Source organism: Anguilla anguilla, chromosome 1, assembly GCF_013347855.1.
Source record: "Anguilla anguilla isolate fAngAng1 chromosome 1, fAngAng1.pri, whole genome shotgun sequence".
NCBI classification, from domain to species: domain Eukaryota; kingdom Metazoa; phylum Chordata; class Actinopteri; order Anguilliformes; family Anguillidae; genus Anguilla; species Anguilla anguilla.
In genome coordinates this window covers 24,697,291-24,715,469 of record NC_049201.1, presented here as the reverse complement: position 1 = coordinate 24,715,469, position 18,179 = coordinate 24,697,291, and the positions used below count along the sequence as shown (strand labels likewise).

The 18,179-nt window shown below is 38.6% G+C and overlaps 1 protein-coding gene across 1 annotated transcript; it reads right to left on the bottom strand.

Annotated features, from left to right (window-relative positions):
* Positions 1 to 316: 316 nt before the first annotated feature.
* Positions 317 to 16,203, bottom strand: LOC118209417 (sal-like protein 2). Its single transcript, XM_035384702.1, has 3 exons — positions 15,976 to 16,203; positions 1,524 to 1,597; positions 317 to 783 (listed from the first exon to the last, which is right to left on the bottom strand). Exons 1-3 carry the CDS (start codon positions 16,002 to 16,004, stop codon positions 317 to 319), a joined length of 570 nt encoding a protein of 189 aa, XP_035240593.1. The 5' UTR covers positions 16,005 to 16,203.
* Positions 16,204 to 18,179: the final 1,976 nt, after the last annotated feature.

Below are 18,179 nucleotides of genomic sequence, written 5' to 3'. Positions count from 1 at the left end.
TGCTGAAACTTTGCTAAATGCTAAGTTTAATGCATTTTTTTGGGATTTATGATTGTTTCAGAGAGAACCAGAGATTTGGGAAAGGATGACGCACAGCGATGAAACCGAACCTCCTGGCTGACGTGCGGGGCTCGTCGTCGCTACCGTGTGTCAACTTCTTGTGAACGATCTTTCCCGGGGGCTGTCGTTTATCGACACTCGCGTTCCGTTTTCTCTGCTCGTGACGAGGCAGGATGGGGGAAGGCGTCCCGCGTTCTCGTGCTTTTTTAAATGCGCCTCGCGTAGCTCCGGGGGCCCATTCAGTTCACCAGTGCGGTCAGTCGTCCGCCTGGCTTTGTTGCTTTGTCCGCCGTGGCACTCTCGAAATGCTTTTGATGAGGCCCTGTTCAGGTCGAGGTGGGCGGGGGGGGGTGGGGGGGGGGGGGGGGTGGGGCGGCGCAAGCTTATCAGGAGGACAAAGCCAGCGGCTGCAGCCAAGATGGAGCCGTTGAGGGTTTGTCAACAATAGCGGGAATCGCTGGCCGACTGAGTGGCCGGCTGGAGGCTGCAGTGTGCGGACCGCGGCCTGCGGGCTGGTGTCGGACCAGCGCTCTCCCGGCGCTGACTGTTGCTGGAAGCCCCACGGGGTGTCGCGCGGTTCGCTACAGCGCTGCTCTGGAGGGAGGCTTTCAGTCTGCGGGGTGTCCTCCGGCTCATCGTGAATCTCCCGCCTGCTTTGCCTGTGCTGGCTGTGAGCAGAACACACTCTTCCCATACGGCGACTGTGCAGTTCAACTTGCTGGCCTATGGGGGGGGGGGGGAGAATTGGCATGGGGGCATTTTCAGAGCCTTACCAATATAATCAGACAGACCGAATTGGTAAAAAAAAAAAAAGTAAAAATTTGAATTCCAAATGTATTAGAAAATGCTTGCATTTCTCCATCTCCCAGGGATCATAAGGACCTTACCCACACATGCTAATGGATAACTGGCCTCAAAGATGTGGTTCACAAGACTGTGAGGATAATGCTTGCTGCATATGAACAGTGCAGTCCATCGAACACCTGGTCCATCACTTTCCTCTCTCATCTATTGTTGTTGTGATGATAATGAGGTCTTCCCATTAACTCAGAAATGTGGTGTCGGTTTCAGCATGTGCCTCCATCCCATCCACCTATATGCTGTTTAAGAAATGCATTTGGTGTCAATGGGCCTTAAAATGCTAACAAACTGCTGTTAAAAACAGCAGATATAAGACATGGAAAATCAGGTCATGGACTTGGTGACAAAAAAAGTACAGTTGACCTGATCTTCAGGGTGTTTGGTATAAAGCCAGCGATTATCTACCTTGATCAACCTTTGAAATATGTTGAGCATTTAAATAGTGATCTGAAGAACTGCTGAATGCCTCAGCCTTTGAATTTCTCCGATTACAGAGAGTTCATTGTGCAGGCTCCTGTGGGAAGTACGGTAGTGGCGTGCAGGGTTGAGTGATTAACTGCTGATCTTAATGATTTTCTCACACGTGGCAACGGATCACTTACCTGTAAATGCTATCGTAAATGTTATTCCTTTTTCAGCTGCCATGTTGGAGAGCTGTGACAAGCTTGCGTGGTACCTGAGATGAGCATAGGTAATGGTTAGAAATGTGCCAAAATGAGAAAAACTGGCTCTGTGCACTCAGCTTACATTGTTTACCGTTATAATTTGTTGGCACTCTTGAGACTGAGAGAGCTGTTTCTGTATTCAGGTAGGTTTGTCCTGTGGCTGCATGCTTTTTGGACAGCTCATTCAGTGTCCTTAACATATTTTTTGTTGATTTCCAAAAAAAAGAGTCTGCAAATAGAAATAGAGCATGCATGTTCCGGTTGCGAGCATCTGAGCGTGCACACAAGCGTGCGTGCGTGTGCGTGTGTGTTTCTGTGAGTGCGTTTATGTTTGTGTATAGATATGTTGTTCTGCTTCTCCCCTTTTCAAGAAGGGTACTGTGAGCCCAACAATAGTCATATTCTTGACAGAACCCTAGCAAATCTAGAAAAGATAATGTCCCTCACTCATTCATTTACTTACAGAATGATTGTGAAGTCACAAGCTCCCCGAAGGTAACAACAATTCCTTCAGTTTTCCCACTAGTAGACAAAACAGAAACCAGTACAACAATATGACTGCTACTTTAAAGGTCTGTTTTGTTCTTTTGAAATGTTTCATTAGGGTGTTAGCCTCTTTGGGGCCCACACTTGGACATTTAGATTATTATAATTTTTTTCAGAAGAAGCCAGCCGTAACACACACTAAAAAGCAAAGACAGGTAAAGTCCTGTGAAATCCAGGAACAACACAAAAATACATTTGAACACCTGGTAATGAATAACACCCCAATCTTACAACATTAAAAAACAAACTTGAAAAATAGTGAAAGGAAACCTTCTCTAAGTCTGTCTTTGTCCAATTTTTTAAAGGCTACTTTAATCTTAATGCTCACGTATATCTATAAAGTTGTCGATCTTATGAACCGTACGGTTTATAGAAAGGCCTGAGGTAACCTCGGACTCTCGCTTCCAGAGGGATGGAACTTTTATGATGACGAAAAGATGCATCATAGCTAGTGTGCTAAACTTGAAATAGCCCATCCTGAAACATCAGGCAGCTTGAGTTAAGTGCATTGTTAGAAGGAGCACCCCAGCTCTGGGTGCTGAAAGGGTATAGAATATGGATTTTGAAAAAGACGATGACACAATCTGTAAAGCTATTAATTCAGCCTAGAAAAGTTTTGCAATGCATGTAAAATACAATGGAGTATTTAAAGAGTCATTGAGTGAAGAAATGACACCCGCTTACTCTACAATGGTAATAATAATAATAATAATAATAATAATAATAATAATAACATATTTGGTATTTGGTGCTGTGCATTGCCGATGAACAGAAATAACTTACAGAAACCTGAACACTGTTCAATTCAGTTGAATTTTATTTTTTTAAAACCCTCAACAGATACACCATTAGAAAGACACTTTGCAAAAAACAACTACAAATGTGGTAAGCGCAGCAGGAGAATGAACAGCTGATTGACATTTTCTACAAGGCCTCTAAACTAATTCTTATTTTTCATCCATATATAAGCTCCTACAAAACCTATTCATTTTTTCAACCTATATATAAGTTCCATCAAAACCTACCCCTTTTTTCAAACCATTATACAGTGCAAGCTCCATAAAAACCTACCGGTTGTTTTCACCCTATGCATAGGCTAGGAGTGTGCTCAAATATGAAATACATTATATGAAAATGTAAAAATAATGACATCAGAACAAATAATAAATATATTTTCTGTTATAAACAATGCCAAAGTAATAGCGCAAGTTTGTATGGTTCTGCGGTCTTCTGCTATCACATTTTCAGAGCTACCACAGCCCTTATAAGATGAGGAGAGTAGGAAGTGGGAGTGAGAGGGTCACAGTTCTGGCATGTACGTGTCGAGCCCGGGAAAGAGTTGACTGTGTGCGTTATCCATGTCTGGTTGGGATGGAGCTACAGTACCTTGAGCGTTTGTTGTTGTATAGCCTCGTTTCCTATGACTGCTGTCATTTACATTTTCAAAACACGCGTTTCTTTATCGATAATTAAGTCAGGAAGTCAGCATCAAAGCTTCAAGCAGCTGCTTCTCTGCTAGCCCTCACCTAAATAGCGTGTAGGTGACTCAGATACCTACACAGTTGATCTAAAATACGTTTTGTAAATGAGGCCCCAGATGTAGTAATGAAAGTTCACCGATGTCCTCTATTCTACTGCCCGCTGGTGGAAAATAACGTGCAGGCCAGTTTAGAGAGAGCGTCACGTGCACATTGCGCCCGACAATAAGCGGCTTATTTTTGTGAATTACAGGCAAATGATATTCGAATATATTCAAACTGTAACTAATTACAAAAGCTAATATTCAAACTCAATTTCATGGCACTTTTGACAGCCTTACTAATTTGTCACTGAAAACCTAAACTAACCTGCCAAGCATGAAGACACAGATGCAATCAGCCTGTGTAATCTATCTTTGATTTGTCAAATGTCTGTCCTTCATGTACTGTATTTATTTTCTATTCAGTAATAGCCTTCTCAGTACATAATTGCTATAGGCACTCCCCGTTAGCAGAGAAGTTATGTATGTATACGCAGTGAGGTCCATAATGTTTGAGACAAAGACATTTTTTTTCTTGAGTTGGCCCTGTACTCCACAATTTTAGATTTGTAATCAAAGACTTCACATGTGGTTAAAGTGCACATTCTCAGCTTTTATTTAAGGGTATTTTTTTATACATTTTGGTTCCACCATGTACAAATTACAGCACTTTTTTATGAATAGTCCCCTATTTCAGGGCATCATAATGTTTGGGACAAATGGCTTCACGGGTGTTTCTGATTAGTCGGGTGTGTTCAATTGCTTCCTTAGGGCTTCCTTAGCTTTCAGTATCTAATTTTGATTCTAGCCTTTTGATTGCCTTTGGTGTCTGTTATTGGTGTTTGTCAACATGAGGACCAGAGTTGTGCTAATGAAAGTCAAGGAAGCCATTATGAGGCTGAGAAAAAAAAAAAAAATTCAAAGACCAGCATAAGCTAAACCTTACGCTAACCGAAATCAACTGTTTGGACCATTATTAAGAAGATGCTATATACAATATTGTTTATTGCAAGAAGATATATTATTTTGTCTTAGTATGTGATGGAAATCAATGATAGTGGATGTGAAGCTGGAAATGAGTTCCTCTTGACTTTTTTTGTTACTCCTGGTATCAACCACAACCACTTTTGGATTCTATCCAAAAAAAAAAAAAAATTACATACTTTTATCAGTTGAACAAATACAAATATAGATACAAATTATGGCATCTCTGCACAGCCCAAAAATAAGCTCAGTTGTAACATACCCATATCTCCTGATAGGTATGTCATCATTATGGAAGAGATATACACCTCATTGCTTCTCTCCCTGGATATGATTTGTTTCACTGTGGTATGCATCCTGCCAAACCTATATAAAAACTGAAAGTACATTCAAAACCTGGTTTTCCCTGAGGGTAGTTGCTCTGATAAATGGTCATTAGCTATTTTTATCTGTTACCTCACTATCTCACTAATAGTTGGTAACTTTTTATCATGACATGCCAGCTACACTAAAATAGTTTCTGTGAGAGCAATATTTCACTGTGTACTACCAGAGGCCAGTTAGCTCAGATAACTCCCTAGATACACAGCTACAGACATTCTAGCTAGATGAATAAAACATATCCCAGGTTTGGTAACAGAGGGTCCACCTTTGTTGTAGGAGATGTTGTAGGAAACAGGTGGAGACTGTTGTGCCCATTTATTAGAGGTATGGACATTCAAGGGCAAACTTTTTCCAAGATATGGTAAGGTTAGCTCAAATTCCAGAAAATGAATGTGCCAATGGGCATGTGGATGTCAAATGAATACAAATAAAATATACAGTTATCAACCCTACCAAGTATTGTTTTTTAATCTTTCAGATAAAGGTGAAGAAAGAATATATCTGTCAAAAATTTTCACTATCAGATACTGAAATGTGTCAGAAAAGTAGCATAATTTAACTAAGTATGTTTTGCAACTGGACAGAGATCCAATTTTGAGTTTCTAATTCATTGGTTCGTAGCGTTTCAGTATAATCTCTGATTGACCGAACCCAACCACTGCTCATCAGGAGAAGGGCTACCCCAGTCAGTGTCATGCACTAGTCTCTCTAGATCCGCTGCCAAAGTTGAAATATGTAATGGACAATGCAGATAAGCAGGTTATGCTATGTTTCAACTTTGAGTCAGTATAAATGTCATCATACTTTATCTATGAATTGTTGAATAATGGATAAAATACTTTTTTGCTTCATATTGAAATGATTTTTGCATGACTTTTTAAAAACTACTTTTCATTGAAATATTGAAATGCCATCAAAACAAGTATCCAAAGCATCTATAATACACAAACAAAACATCCATGTAATTACCTTTTTTTAATTTTTTGAAACAAATCTTATTGGGCGGGTAATGCTCACAGATTGGTGTCCAGAAATGTAATGGAAGAGATGAGCTCATTGTATTGTTGTCTTTGATGGCTTAATCACTGGGTTATAAAAAGAAGATCCCCAAATACCACAAGGAGTGAGGACTACCACCAGTCCAGGTCAGGGGATATGGCATTACAGGAGCAGGAGCACCTTAGGAGTTAATACAGACCAGTACCCTTGAACTGATAATATTTCATTGGTACCAAGCTGATGACCCGTAAACAAGCACAGTTGTGACATACCACTCAACACCTGGTTCACCATTTCCTGTTTAGGGGATTGTTTACCAGAGGGGTCCTATGCCACGAATGGGGATGGTGTGCTGCTTGCAGTGGCGTGGGTGGTTCTGCATAGTGATGGAAGAATAGTGCTGTCTGATTCAAACAATTATTGTGCTTTGCTATGGAGAGTAAATTATTTTGATTGGTCCTGACAAGTAAATGACTGATAGTACATTATAGCATCATAATGGGGTTCACAAAATGTCTCTCTTCACACTCTTCCCGAAAGGTCTACCAAGGTGGATCTGGCTAAAGCACCTGTTTTTTGATCCAGTAAAACATATTGTTATGTTAAACACAAATTTAGAGATGTTGTCTGGAAGTAACTGCCATTGTAGTTTTCATTGTCTCCAGTTTTTTCATCTTCACGTCCTGTTTATAAAGTAAAAACAGATACAGCATGATGGGGAATTTAATGTCTGCCTTTCTCCTAAAGCCTTCCAAAAGCTGACAAAAGTAGAATCTGGGAATAATGATGGCCAATTTCTAAAATGAACAATTCTGTATATACACTATATGAACAAAGGTATGGAGATGGCCCTTCCCTGTTTAAGTATGACAATGACCCTGGGCATGCAGCAAAGTCCATATAGAAATAGTTTTGTTGAGAATCAACCCTGACCTCAACCCCAGCCAACACCTTTGGGATGAACTGGAAAGCCAGGCCTCATCGTCCAAGAAGTGCCTGACTTTTATAATTCTCTTCTAGCTGAATGGAGGAAAATCCCTGCAGCAATGCTCCAACATCTAGTATAAAACCTTCCAAGAAGTGTGGATATTGTTATAGCAGAAAAGGGTGGACCAGCCCCATTAATGCCCATAATTTTGGACAAGATGTTGCATGTCAGGTGTCCACATACTTTTGGCCATATAGTGTTTCTAGGAACTGAAAAGCTTGAATATTTACCATTACAATTAAGTTACAGGCATACAATTTTCTTTTCACGTGTGCCTCTTCAATATTGTCACTGCTGTTGTAAACATATATTACACTTTTTTTTGCACTCCTACACATCATTACAAGAATGGCAGTCAAAGCAATGATAAATATTACACGTGAATACAAAAGGGCAGAAAAGAAAATCATATTTTTTATCCTAAACATGATTTTATAATGATAATTTATAATGATAAAAGAGCTACCAGTCCAGTGCTTACTGTTAGCCTAGGAAAAATACTAAACACCAAAATAACCACTGGAAACTTTTTTTTTTCTAAATGTATTTTCATCGTTGTTTAATCAACAAATATGATAATGCATGTTGGTGACTGCACCATCAGATTAATAGAGGTTAAAACATCGAGCTTCTCTTTTTGTAGCGTTGCGTAATTATATTGCCTGACCTTTGATTCCTTGAAATACAGCCACAATATGTAGTTTATCTGATAAAAGCTACATGGAAGCTGAACAAATAACATACAGGTAAAAAAAACATCTCATTGAAATTCAAGGTTTGTTCACCTTTATTGTGCGGGTATTGAGTCCATTTAAAAGTTTTCTTCATCTCGACATAATGCGCGAGCCGGGTGTTGAAAGTACTTCGAAACTCTCGATTAGGCAACTGTGTCTCTTGCCTGGTGTGTGAAAACATGCAAAATTGAGTTCCTGGCATTGAGTGAATGTTACCTGCACATCAGGAAACACTTGTGCTAGATAGCATCTGATATTTGCCAACATTCCAGGAGTGAAGCCACACTCGATTAAGTTTTTTATATGTCATTGTGAGAACCGTCTGGAAATTAAATATTGATGCATTTAGTGCTTGGTGTGACAGACTGTCTGAAACAGGGACTGCAAATAGGGGATTATGTAGATTATAAGATTTATCCAATTCTTATGCACTGCAACTGGAAATCAGATTGCATTTGTGATTTCATTACTACTACTAGTAGGGGAGGGGGGTCACGTTGGAACACTTTTTTAATTAAGCTTATTTATTTTAAAATGATTTGGGTTTTATTACTATGTTTCCTATACATGTGTACATATGTCTGTTAGCTACAAATAGACACCAAAACTAGATTTCCAGCACTTACCAGTTTCTTACAGTTTTGCCGAAAGTGGCGGATGTGAAAGGGTAGGGCACATTGGAACAAGTAGTGGGGCACGTTGGAACAGTGTTGTACATTACCTTAAAAACGTATGCAAACAACATTATCTTCTTACAATTACGTGTTGTGTGATACAAACATGTTTTCTTTCGCACCTGCATGTATTATTTATAGACTTTCATGTATTTATATTGTATATAACAATGAAGGGAGTAAAACCGGTGACCCGGGTCAAAGGTGAATAATTATGATGACCATTTTGATGAAATGCGTTGAATATGCGGAGAAGACAAAGAACTGAGCCGCGTTATCCAAAATGATCATGTTTAATTTTGAAAAGGTTGTTGTTACATGCTGTTACACCATGCATATACAATGTGATTCAATCACTTGAAACTGAGTGATATCTAGTGCTATGTGAAGCCATGTTCTAATATATGTGTGAAGAATCTTAACTAAATTTGTGACATTTTCTTTCATTTGTTCATACCATCAATATAGTTGTTTTATTATTATATTAACTTTTGGCATCACATTGTGGCACACATAGTGCTTATAGCCCTCAGTGCAGGCTTTGTGAGCCCAACTCCACAAACTGCCATCCCTTTCTCCACATCTCTGGCTGCTAGCTCAAGTACCTCCCTGGCCACTCCTCTGTCAGTTTTATGTTGCCTATTTCTCATACTGTGAATAAAAGCAAAGAAAACTTGCTATGCGCTCTTGTTCATTGAAGGCGGGGCACGTTGGTACACAGCGTTCCAACGTGCCCCGCCTACTGGAGACCGCATATTTGGCTAGCTGTCACTCAGTGCTATGTAACATGAAACACAAAAACTATCCCATCTTGTAGCCACTACAATAGCGATTTAAATTATATATGTTTGGATTTTGTGACAAATATACAAAAAGTAGAAGTTAAAAAAAACACTTCAGTTAAAAAAATTTACTTACATGGGGTAAAAATAGACAATCGTGAATAAATAGTCTTGATGGTTTCAAATAATCCCGCCGTCTTCAGGATTGGTGGAAGTCACATAGAGAGATGTGTTCACAAAAATACGTCCATGTTGTTGCAGCGTATCTCCGAAAAATCCCGTGTTTCAATGTGCCTCGCGGTCCAACGTGCCCTGCCCTCCCCTACTACCATGACTACTAGCTAACATAAACATTAGTTTTAAATGTATAGTAGTAGTAGTAGTAGTATAGCTTTCAGTATCTAGACTGCATTCTTGATTCTATGCTTTTGATTCAATTTTGAGTATGTTATTGGCATTTGTCACAGGACCAGAATTGTGCCAATGAAAGTCAAGGAGTCATAGTCATAGCGTCAAAGTCATAGGCTAAACCTTAGGCTTACCAAAATCAACTGTTTGGAACATTGTTAAAAAGAAAAAGCACTGGTGAGTTCAGAAATCACAAGGGGCCTGGTAGGCTAAAGAACGCTTCTACAGTTGATGACCGAAGAATTATCATTGTAATGAACAAAAACCCCCAAACACCTGTACGACCGATCAGAAACACTCTTCAGGAGGCATGCGTGGATATTTCAGTGACACCAGTCCGCAGAAGACTTCTTCATGAACAGAATTACAGAGGCTACATTTCAAGACGCAAACCACTAGTTAGCAGCAGAAATCAGGTGGCCAAGTCAGAGCTTGCCAAGAAGTACCTAAAAGAGCCTGCATATTCCTGGAAAAAAGTCCTGTGGACAGATGAGACAAGTTTCACTTGTATCAGAGTGATGATGAGCAACAGTGTGGAGGCCAAAAGGAATGGCCCAAGATACAAAGCACCCCCTCATCTGTGAAACACGGTAGTGGGGGTGTTATGTTTTGGGCAAGTACTAGCTTACATGTCTTCATTGATGATGTACCTGCTGATAGCAACAGGAGAATAAGTTCTAAAGTGTGCAGAAGTAAGCAAAGCCTTCCAAATTCATTGGACAATGCTTCATGCTACAGCAACACAACAAGCCCTAACATAAAACATACTGCTTAAAGTAATAATCTTGAAGATTTTCATTAAAATAAATGTCTGTTAAGTCACTATTTATCGCTGAATTAGGTAACACAATGGTGATTGAGCATATTATTATATTAATTTATATTATTATTATTATTATAATTTATGATTAAAGAACTGGGTGTCTGTGGCGACATTCCCGGGAAAAAATCACAAGCGGCGCATCGATAGTGACGCGTTTTCCATCACCCATCAGTGGTTGGTCCGCCAGAGAGGGTAGGCGGAGCTAACGCAACAGGCTTGCTCTTCAACTCATTTGTGTGTGAGCGGCGTATTGTTTTTTCCGGTGTCTGTTACTGTTAAAGGTGGGGGGGTTATGGAACCCTAATAAGTTTTTGTGCAACATGAGAGGTCATATTATTTGTTGATGTAGATTTTGTATTACATTTGATGACAATGTAACGTTACTAAATTACACAGCTATTTGCACAGCTAACACTAGCTACCGGACCATGTCAATAAAGGCAACATTAGTTTAGACAACGTTGTGCACAGTCCATCTCCCATATCAGGTAACGCTGCGTTAGCTAGCTAGCTAATGTAATTAACACAATCTAATGTCAGCTAACAATTAGAAAAAACGCTAGCTAACGCTACCGACCTCGCAAACCGTCTCTCAGTGTAGCAAACTAAAGGCCAGTTCAGAGCAATGATTCGCAACAAGACTGGATGCAACTTGCAAAATTCCAAGACGTCTGATTGTAAACGTTCTAAAACTGCACTTGGTGATTTGACAAGGTGGGTCTTCTGAGACTCCAGGCAACGGCTTCAGAGGCTCTGCAACTAACCAATTCACACCGCTGCAATTTTCTCTGCAACATTCTAAAACCGTTTCGTCTTGTTGCGAATCATTGATCTTAACTGGCCTTAACGTTACCGTTATTTACATTGCCATCAAGTTCATCAATATATAAGCCGGGGTATAGGTGGAGCAGAGCCGGATCTGATTTCTGTGTAAAGATGTCAAGCCGGAGATAACTAAATAAAAGAATACGGCAGTATGGATTAGCGTTGTTATTTTATTACGCTTCCTCATATGTTCCTTCAGCCTTGATGCCCTTTTTTGATGAAATCTCCTTTGTTTTTGTTTTATTCTTCTTATTCTGATTGCTAATTTAACACCCAGCTCAGCTTTATTCTCGAATAGTTTCGCCAGCAAAACCAGAAACAAGGCAGTTGTTTCAAAAATATCACACAACAATCATTCATGATGATGATGCACGAGATACATAATTGCACGAGCCACAGCGAATCCCGCAAATTCTTCTCTGCAGTGTAATGTTCATACCGAGCAAAAGGTGGATAAAGAACGTTTGTGGAAATTGATCATCACTAATTCTACCCCAGGTCTGCTACAGCATTTTAACCCGGCTCGGCAGTGTAAAGACAGCTTAAGTTAGCCTAATGTTAGACAATGAATGAGTATGTACATAATGTTACTTGTATAACAACCATTTTTTATTCAGTAAATAAGTGTAATAGTTGGCGTGGCCCAGGTGCCAACTTACTGACGTCACACAGGCGACACTGATTGGATCCGGTTGGATCTATGGGAAGTGAGGTCCAAAAACACACCTGCAATTACCGCTTCTCACCATTGGTACCGCCAAAGAGAATGAAACTGAAATCTTCGAGATTGTAACTTTAAGCAACAGATTTTTTAAGAGCCAAAAACTAGAAATTCCTATATTGACCAAGTCATTCACCTGATCTGAATCAAACTGAACATGCGTTTCATATGCTGAAGGGAAAACAAGGCAACTAGCCACTGAAACAAGCAGGAGCTGAAGATGTGAACATGGCTGCAGTACAGGCCTGGTAAAGCATCACCAGAAAAGACACTGAGCACCTGATGATGTCCATGGGTCACAGACTTCAAGCAATCATTGTATGCAAAGGATATGTGTCAAAGTACTAAATGTGACTACTTTCTTTTACATAACACTAACGTACCCATACATCATGGTGCCCTGAAATATGGGGGCTATGTATAAAAACTGCTGTAATTTCTACATGGTGAAACTTAAGTGTGTAACAATACCCTTAAATAAAAGCTGGGAATGTGCACTTTGATCTCAAGTGACTTGTTTGAATACATAAGGAAAAACAGAAGAGCAACGATTTCTCAGGTGGCAAAATGCCAATGCAGGACGTAATCAGACTGTGTCAGCAAGAACAATCTGTTGACAACTACATGAAGAGGGATTTTATAGTCGGGTTGCAGTGCATAAACCCCTTATCATGCCCATTTGAGAGTTCAGTGGTGCATAAACCATAGCCACAGGTCTACAGAGATGTAGAAAAAATTTTCCTGGCATGGTTTGGGTCCACTTGTCCCCTTTGAGGGAAAGGTCACTGCAAATCAATACAAAGTTATTCTGAGTGATCACCATTATCCTATGATGAAACATTTCTATCCTGATGAGAGTGATTTCTTCCAGGATGACATTATCCCCATCCACAGGGCACGGGGTCACTGAATGGTTTTGATGGGAATCATATGCTGTGGCCTTCACTGTCACCACATCTCAACGCAGATGTACACCTATGGGAGATTTTGGACCAATGTGTTAGACAGCGCTTTCATGCCACCATCATCAAAACACTAAATGAGGGAATATTTATTGTGTTCCATCCCTCCAGAGACTTGTAGAATCTATGGCAAGATGCATTGAAACTGTTCTGGCTGCTCATGGTGACTCAAAACCTTACTAAGACACTATGTTATTTTTTCCCTTAATTTATCACCCGTGTATATTACAATGAATATATCAATTGAGAAATTGTATAGTATTAGTACTGAAGGCATGAGTTAAATAACTTAATTATAAGACATGAAAATACTCTTGTCCTGACCTAAAATGAACAGCCTTTTCAGTACATCCAGGACCCTAAAACTCATCCTTCAGGGCCGGTAATATATCAGTGACAAATTGTAGAATTGTGAAATGGCACAGAAAGTAAATTGAGAGGGTATTGTTTCCCAAAAACAATATCTACATTCGGCCATGGTCATGGTTATATTTCACCATAATAATCACTGCTACCTATAATCCTATATTAAAAAATTGAAGCTGAGTAATCCTTTTTTATAACCTGAAACTTAGGGGGAAAAAGTAGGTGAGGCTTTGACTATAAAACTATACAGGTATCAAGGAAGGTTAGACGATACTTTTTAAAAATGTATTTCATGTCTATGTTGCGAAAAGGTTATATACTTCCTAGCATTAATATTTGGCTGACCACTCCCTTTACAAATCTCAGACATTGTTTACTGGGCCTACAGATGCCTGGATTCAATGAATGTGACCTTAACTTTGACTCATGATCAAATGCTCATGTTAGTTTTTCTTCACAAACACAGTTTTGGCACGTTCAGTGCTGGCAAATCTTTCCCTGACAAACTCTATTTGCAAAGAAAAGTGTTAATTATTGCATTTATACATCTACGTTAAGGACAAATACTTGAATCCAGTCCTGAAAATTTAGTAGCACTTCTGTCCATACTTGTTCCAAGCTTAACAGATACAAATTATGTTAACATTTTAAATAAAGTCATGTCATGAAGATTCGTATGGGCCAATGTAATCTAATTTCACTGCAAATTGTGTCTGGTTACCATGTTCTAAACTACACTGCTGGTCCTAATTTCTAATGCATTTTTAATGTATCTAATGCAGTGGTTCTTAACCTGGGTTCGGTCGAACCCTAGGGGTTCGGTGAGTCGGTCTCAGGGGTTCGGTGGAGCCTCCGCCGCAGAGGTCCACCCCTCAGTCTAGTCTGCAGTTAGTGGGCAGTAGGGTTCGGTGAATGAGCATATGAAACTGGTGGGGTTCGGTGCCTCCAACAAGGTTAAGAACCACTGATCTAATGCAAAGGCATTTTTAAAGCCTTATGGGGGAATTACTGCCTTGTTCTCTCTCCCTGTGTCATACTGCAGAAGAGGAGCCATTTGCAGTTCATTTTCTGATTGTTGGCTGCACACTTTTATTACAGAAGTGTAGCAGGGAACTGCTTTTGTCCAAAGTATCTTAAATCCAAATGGGGGTTCTTCAAGATTAGAAAAAAAAATGCCTAGTAACCACAGAAATTATTTATACAGAAGTAACAAAAGTTGCCAGACTCTTTGAGTCTTTTGTTTTCCCTAAGAGAAAATGTCATTATTGAATACACATACAATGACATCTTAAGGGCGAATTATTTGTGTGTGTGTGTGTGTGTGTGTGTGTGTGTGTGCTGTGTGTGCGCGCACGTGTGTTTATTAAGTTCATCAGCAGGAGACAATTACCATCAAGGCAATTAGACCAGGTATGAGATTGGCAGGGACATTTTGCCATCGGAATACCTTCGGGACCTGGGGGGTGTAACGAAGGAAACACGACTAGGTCATGAACACAGTCTCATCGGCAGCAATGTTTACGCGCCCTTGCTGTTGAAATGTTTAATTATACCCAATCACACGCCACAGTCGCAAACTGTAAAACCACATGTTCCCTAAAATTGTTCTGGATGTTGTTGTTCCTGTTGTTGCTCTTGTTCTTGTTGTTGTTACTCAAAATCAACATCATAAAGAATAATATCTGATTACCAATCAATTAAGTACCGGATAGCCACGCATGCTCTTCACCCCAGAAAAAGACCATATATCGGTGATAGACATAACCGCATATGGAAAAAGTGAAACTACTGGTTCTGAGGATAAAACTTATGGAAGAGTGAGATGACACTAACGTGATCTCAAATGCATTGCGGTTCATTATATTTCCCCCCTCAAAATGGTGATTTTCTAAACATTAAATAATTAGCAGAACAGCTGAAATTAACGTCGTTTTTCATGTCACATGCTTCCAAAAGTTTGTACTAGAAAGAGCACTTCCTTTTTAAAATATGAACTGGTGCACAACGGCACCTATTTTTTTAGGGGTTTACCTTAAGTCGTGCTTCCTGAAAACGCTTATTGAGGAAACTTGCTGCCTGATATCCATTCTATAAATTATTCATATCTAAATTCTGTTTCACAAACAAACACTTTAGTTTTTTTATTTAATTTTTATGACAATACTCACTTGGGCAAAGAACAACCGCTCAATACTAATACTGTAAACTTCACTTTTGTTATTCACTGAAATTCTGTTCTTGGAACGCAATATTTTTCACATCATTTATAAACGATGGCGTTTGGCACAAATAATTTTATTTTGTTATCATATTTTTCACAGTTATTCACACCTGAACAATGGCGGATTGTTAGATACACTTCAAGTGTATAGTTTACTCATTGTTCAGTGATTTAAACGCTTGCAAAATCTCTTACTCTGCTAATTTTACTGTTTGCTCAATACGGTTTGTGTCACAGAAATATTACCCCTACGCTCATTAAGTAAAATATAAACAAAACATAAACATACATTTTCACTGCGTTGGCTACTTACTCGTGTGGGCCTACGGCCAGAAAGACCATTTGGAGGTATACACTTACTTTTTATAATACGTAAATATGGTCCCTAAACATCAATATGCATGTAGTTCATTTTTATGTTTATCAAAATGTCTTAGAAATCCAGATACTTACAGAATTGTAGGCAAGTCCGAAATCCACATTATCCACTCCCTTTGACGCTTAAATTTCAACCAAAATATAAATGTCCTTAATGAATGACATCGGATAGGACGTATGCTCTGGTGACTTATACTAACACGCTACTTATTAAACAGGTTATTACTACCACCCCAAAGTCCGTCGCTGTAAAAAAAAAAAAAAAAAATCAATGAATAAAAATTTTAAAAACAGTTCAATAAATTGTGGAGAGATTTTGGAAGTTTTTCGTAATCCGCCTTGTCCGCCTTGCGTTCTACACCTAGTGAACTCCAGGATTATTGAAACGACCCAATTTCTACTCGTGTTCTGCCATCTCTGGTGTTTTTTTGCAACCTATTAGAATCATTTCGTCCATTAAGCTACATTAATTGCATGTGAATGAAAACTTGTGTGGAGGAAAAAGGTCTTCAAGAGGCCTATCACATACTTGGTGCACTTGGACGGACCTTTAACCTCCTCTGAGGAAGGTACGCACCGTTTCAAGTAGTGCTACTGGAGAAAAATGCACCTGGCCTGTTTCATGATGAAACTGGTTGACAATAAAATAAGAAAGAAAATCCTTAGCCGCAAATGGAATAGTGGACGCCAAACGTAGCATCAATTAACTAAGCTACTTGATCTTTAGAAATTATAAATACCTACTAAAATGTTTAATTTTGAAAATGAAAAATACTTTCACAACAATTAATCATTACTTTGGAAGTAGCTGTATCTACTTATTCATATTCTGAAAAGGCTGAGCAAACATATTTTGTACAAATGCCATGTAGTAGGCTAATCTGTTTGTAACTTATAACGCACAATTATAATTAAGGTATTATTATTATTATTATTATTATTATTATTATTATTATTATTATTGACCAAATGTATGACGGTATATTTTACAAATAAAGATCAAGTTGTAGCCGCTAATGTGTTCTACAACTATCAAACAAAACTTTTTAATGAATTATAAATTAGCATTACTCAATTTGAAACACTTATATGATTCAAACAATCATATACGCTTTAAACTGTTATTCGATACCTTATACCCTACTTATTAACTGGTTGTTCTTTGCGCTTATGAGCAGCGGTATTTATCAATATATAAACATTATCTAAAATTATGTTTGATATATATATATTCTTGTAAAGTTATAAATGAGACGCTGTTGTACAATCAAATAGGTATATTTGCGTAATTAACCCTCCTGTTATGTTGCGGGTCAAATTGACCCTTTTTAAAGTTTGAAAATCTAGGAAAAATACTTAAAATTATTTTTTCAGTATGAAACTTCTTCTACTGGCCTTAATTAGTGTAATCAACATTCTAAATGAAAATGGTTCATTTCATGTATTTGCAAACCCCCCCTGTATGTTTATATCACCCGGGAACATTTTGCTGTACCTAAAAAATGAACAGAACAGGAGGGTTAAATAATTTTTCGAGGAAAGCGTGCATTACATTGATTGAATTTTGTCAATAATTTAAAACATTTTATTAAATATTAGCATGATACTTTATGTGTATTATTTTCTTAACACATTATAGACCAAAACCCACTTCGTTTTAATTAGGACTCACATGAAATAATAATAGACTAGTTGTACATTTACTAGGCTTAAAGTAGGCCTAATCTTCATACATACCCCTGAATTAACACATGTATACCTAAATGTGCTAATTTAGATCACATATTCAAGTGTGCTAACACTGGTTAGTCTTGGAAATAGTATTATGTGTAAAATCGATAGGCATGATCTACACTCAAATAAAGTCATATTTTAATAATTACATGCAACACAAGGCTTTTTGTACAGAAAAAATGACACAGGTGCTGGAATTTCGCCCTTTGTCCACGTGTACCGCGCTGTGCATAGCTGCGTGGTTTAGTTAATGAAAAAAAGCTTTAGAGATTTACCCAATCTCATCTACGAAAAACCGTAGTTTAAAAAATAGGTACAATAGTGGGTTTATTAAGAGACTTACATAATTAAGTTTTCTGTTGTCTTCTGAATGTCAGTGTTTGGCTAGTATAGTTGGCCCCCGCCACCTCTCCCCCAACCATATTTTGTTAAATGAGTGAATTTACTTTTTGGGGCAAACACAGACCAAGGGCTACGGCTACATTAGTCACAAAACAAAAAGTTATTTTACAGAAACCAATACTGACTATGTGAGACAAGACATT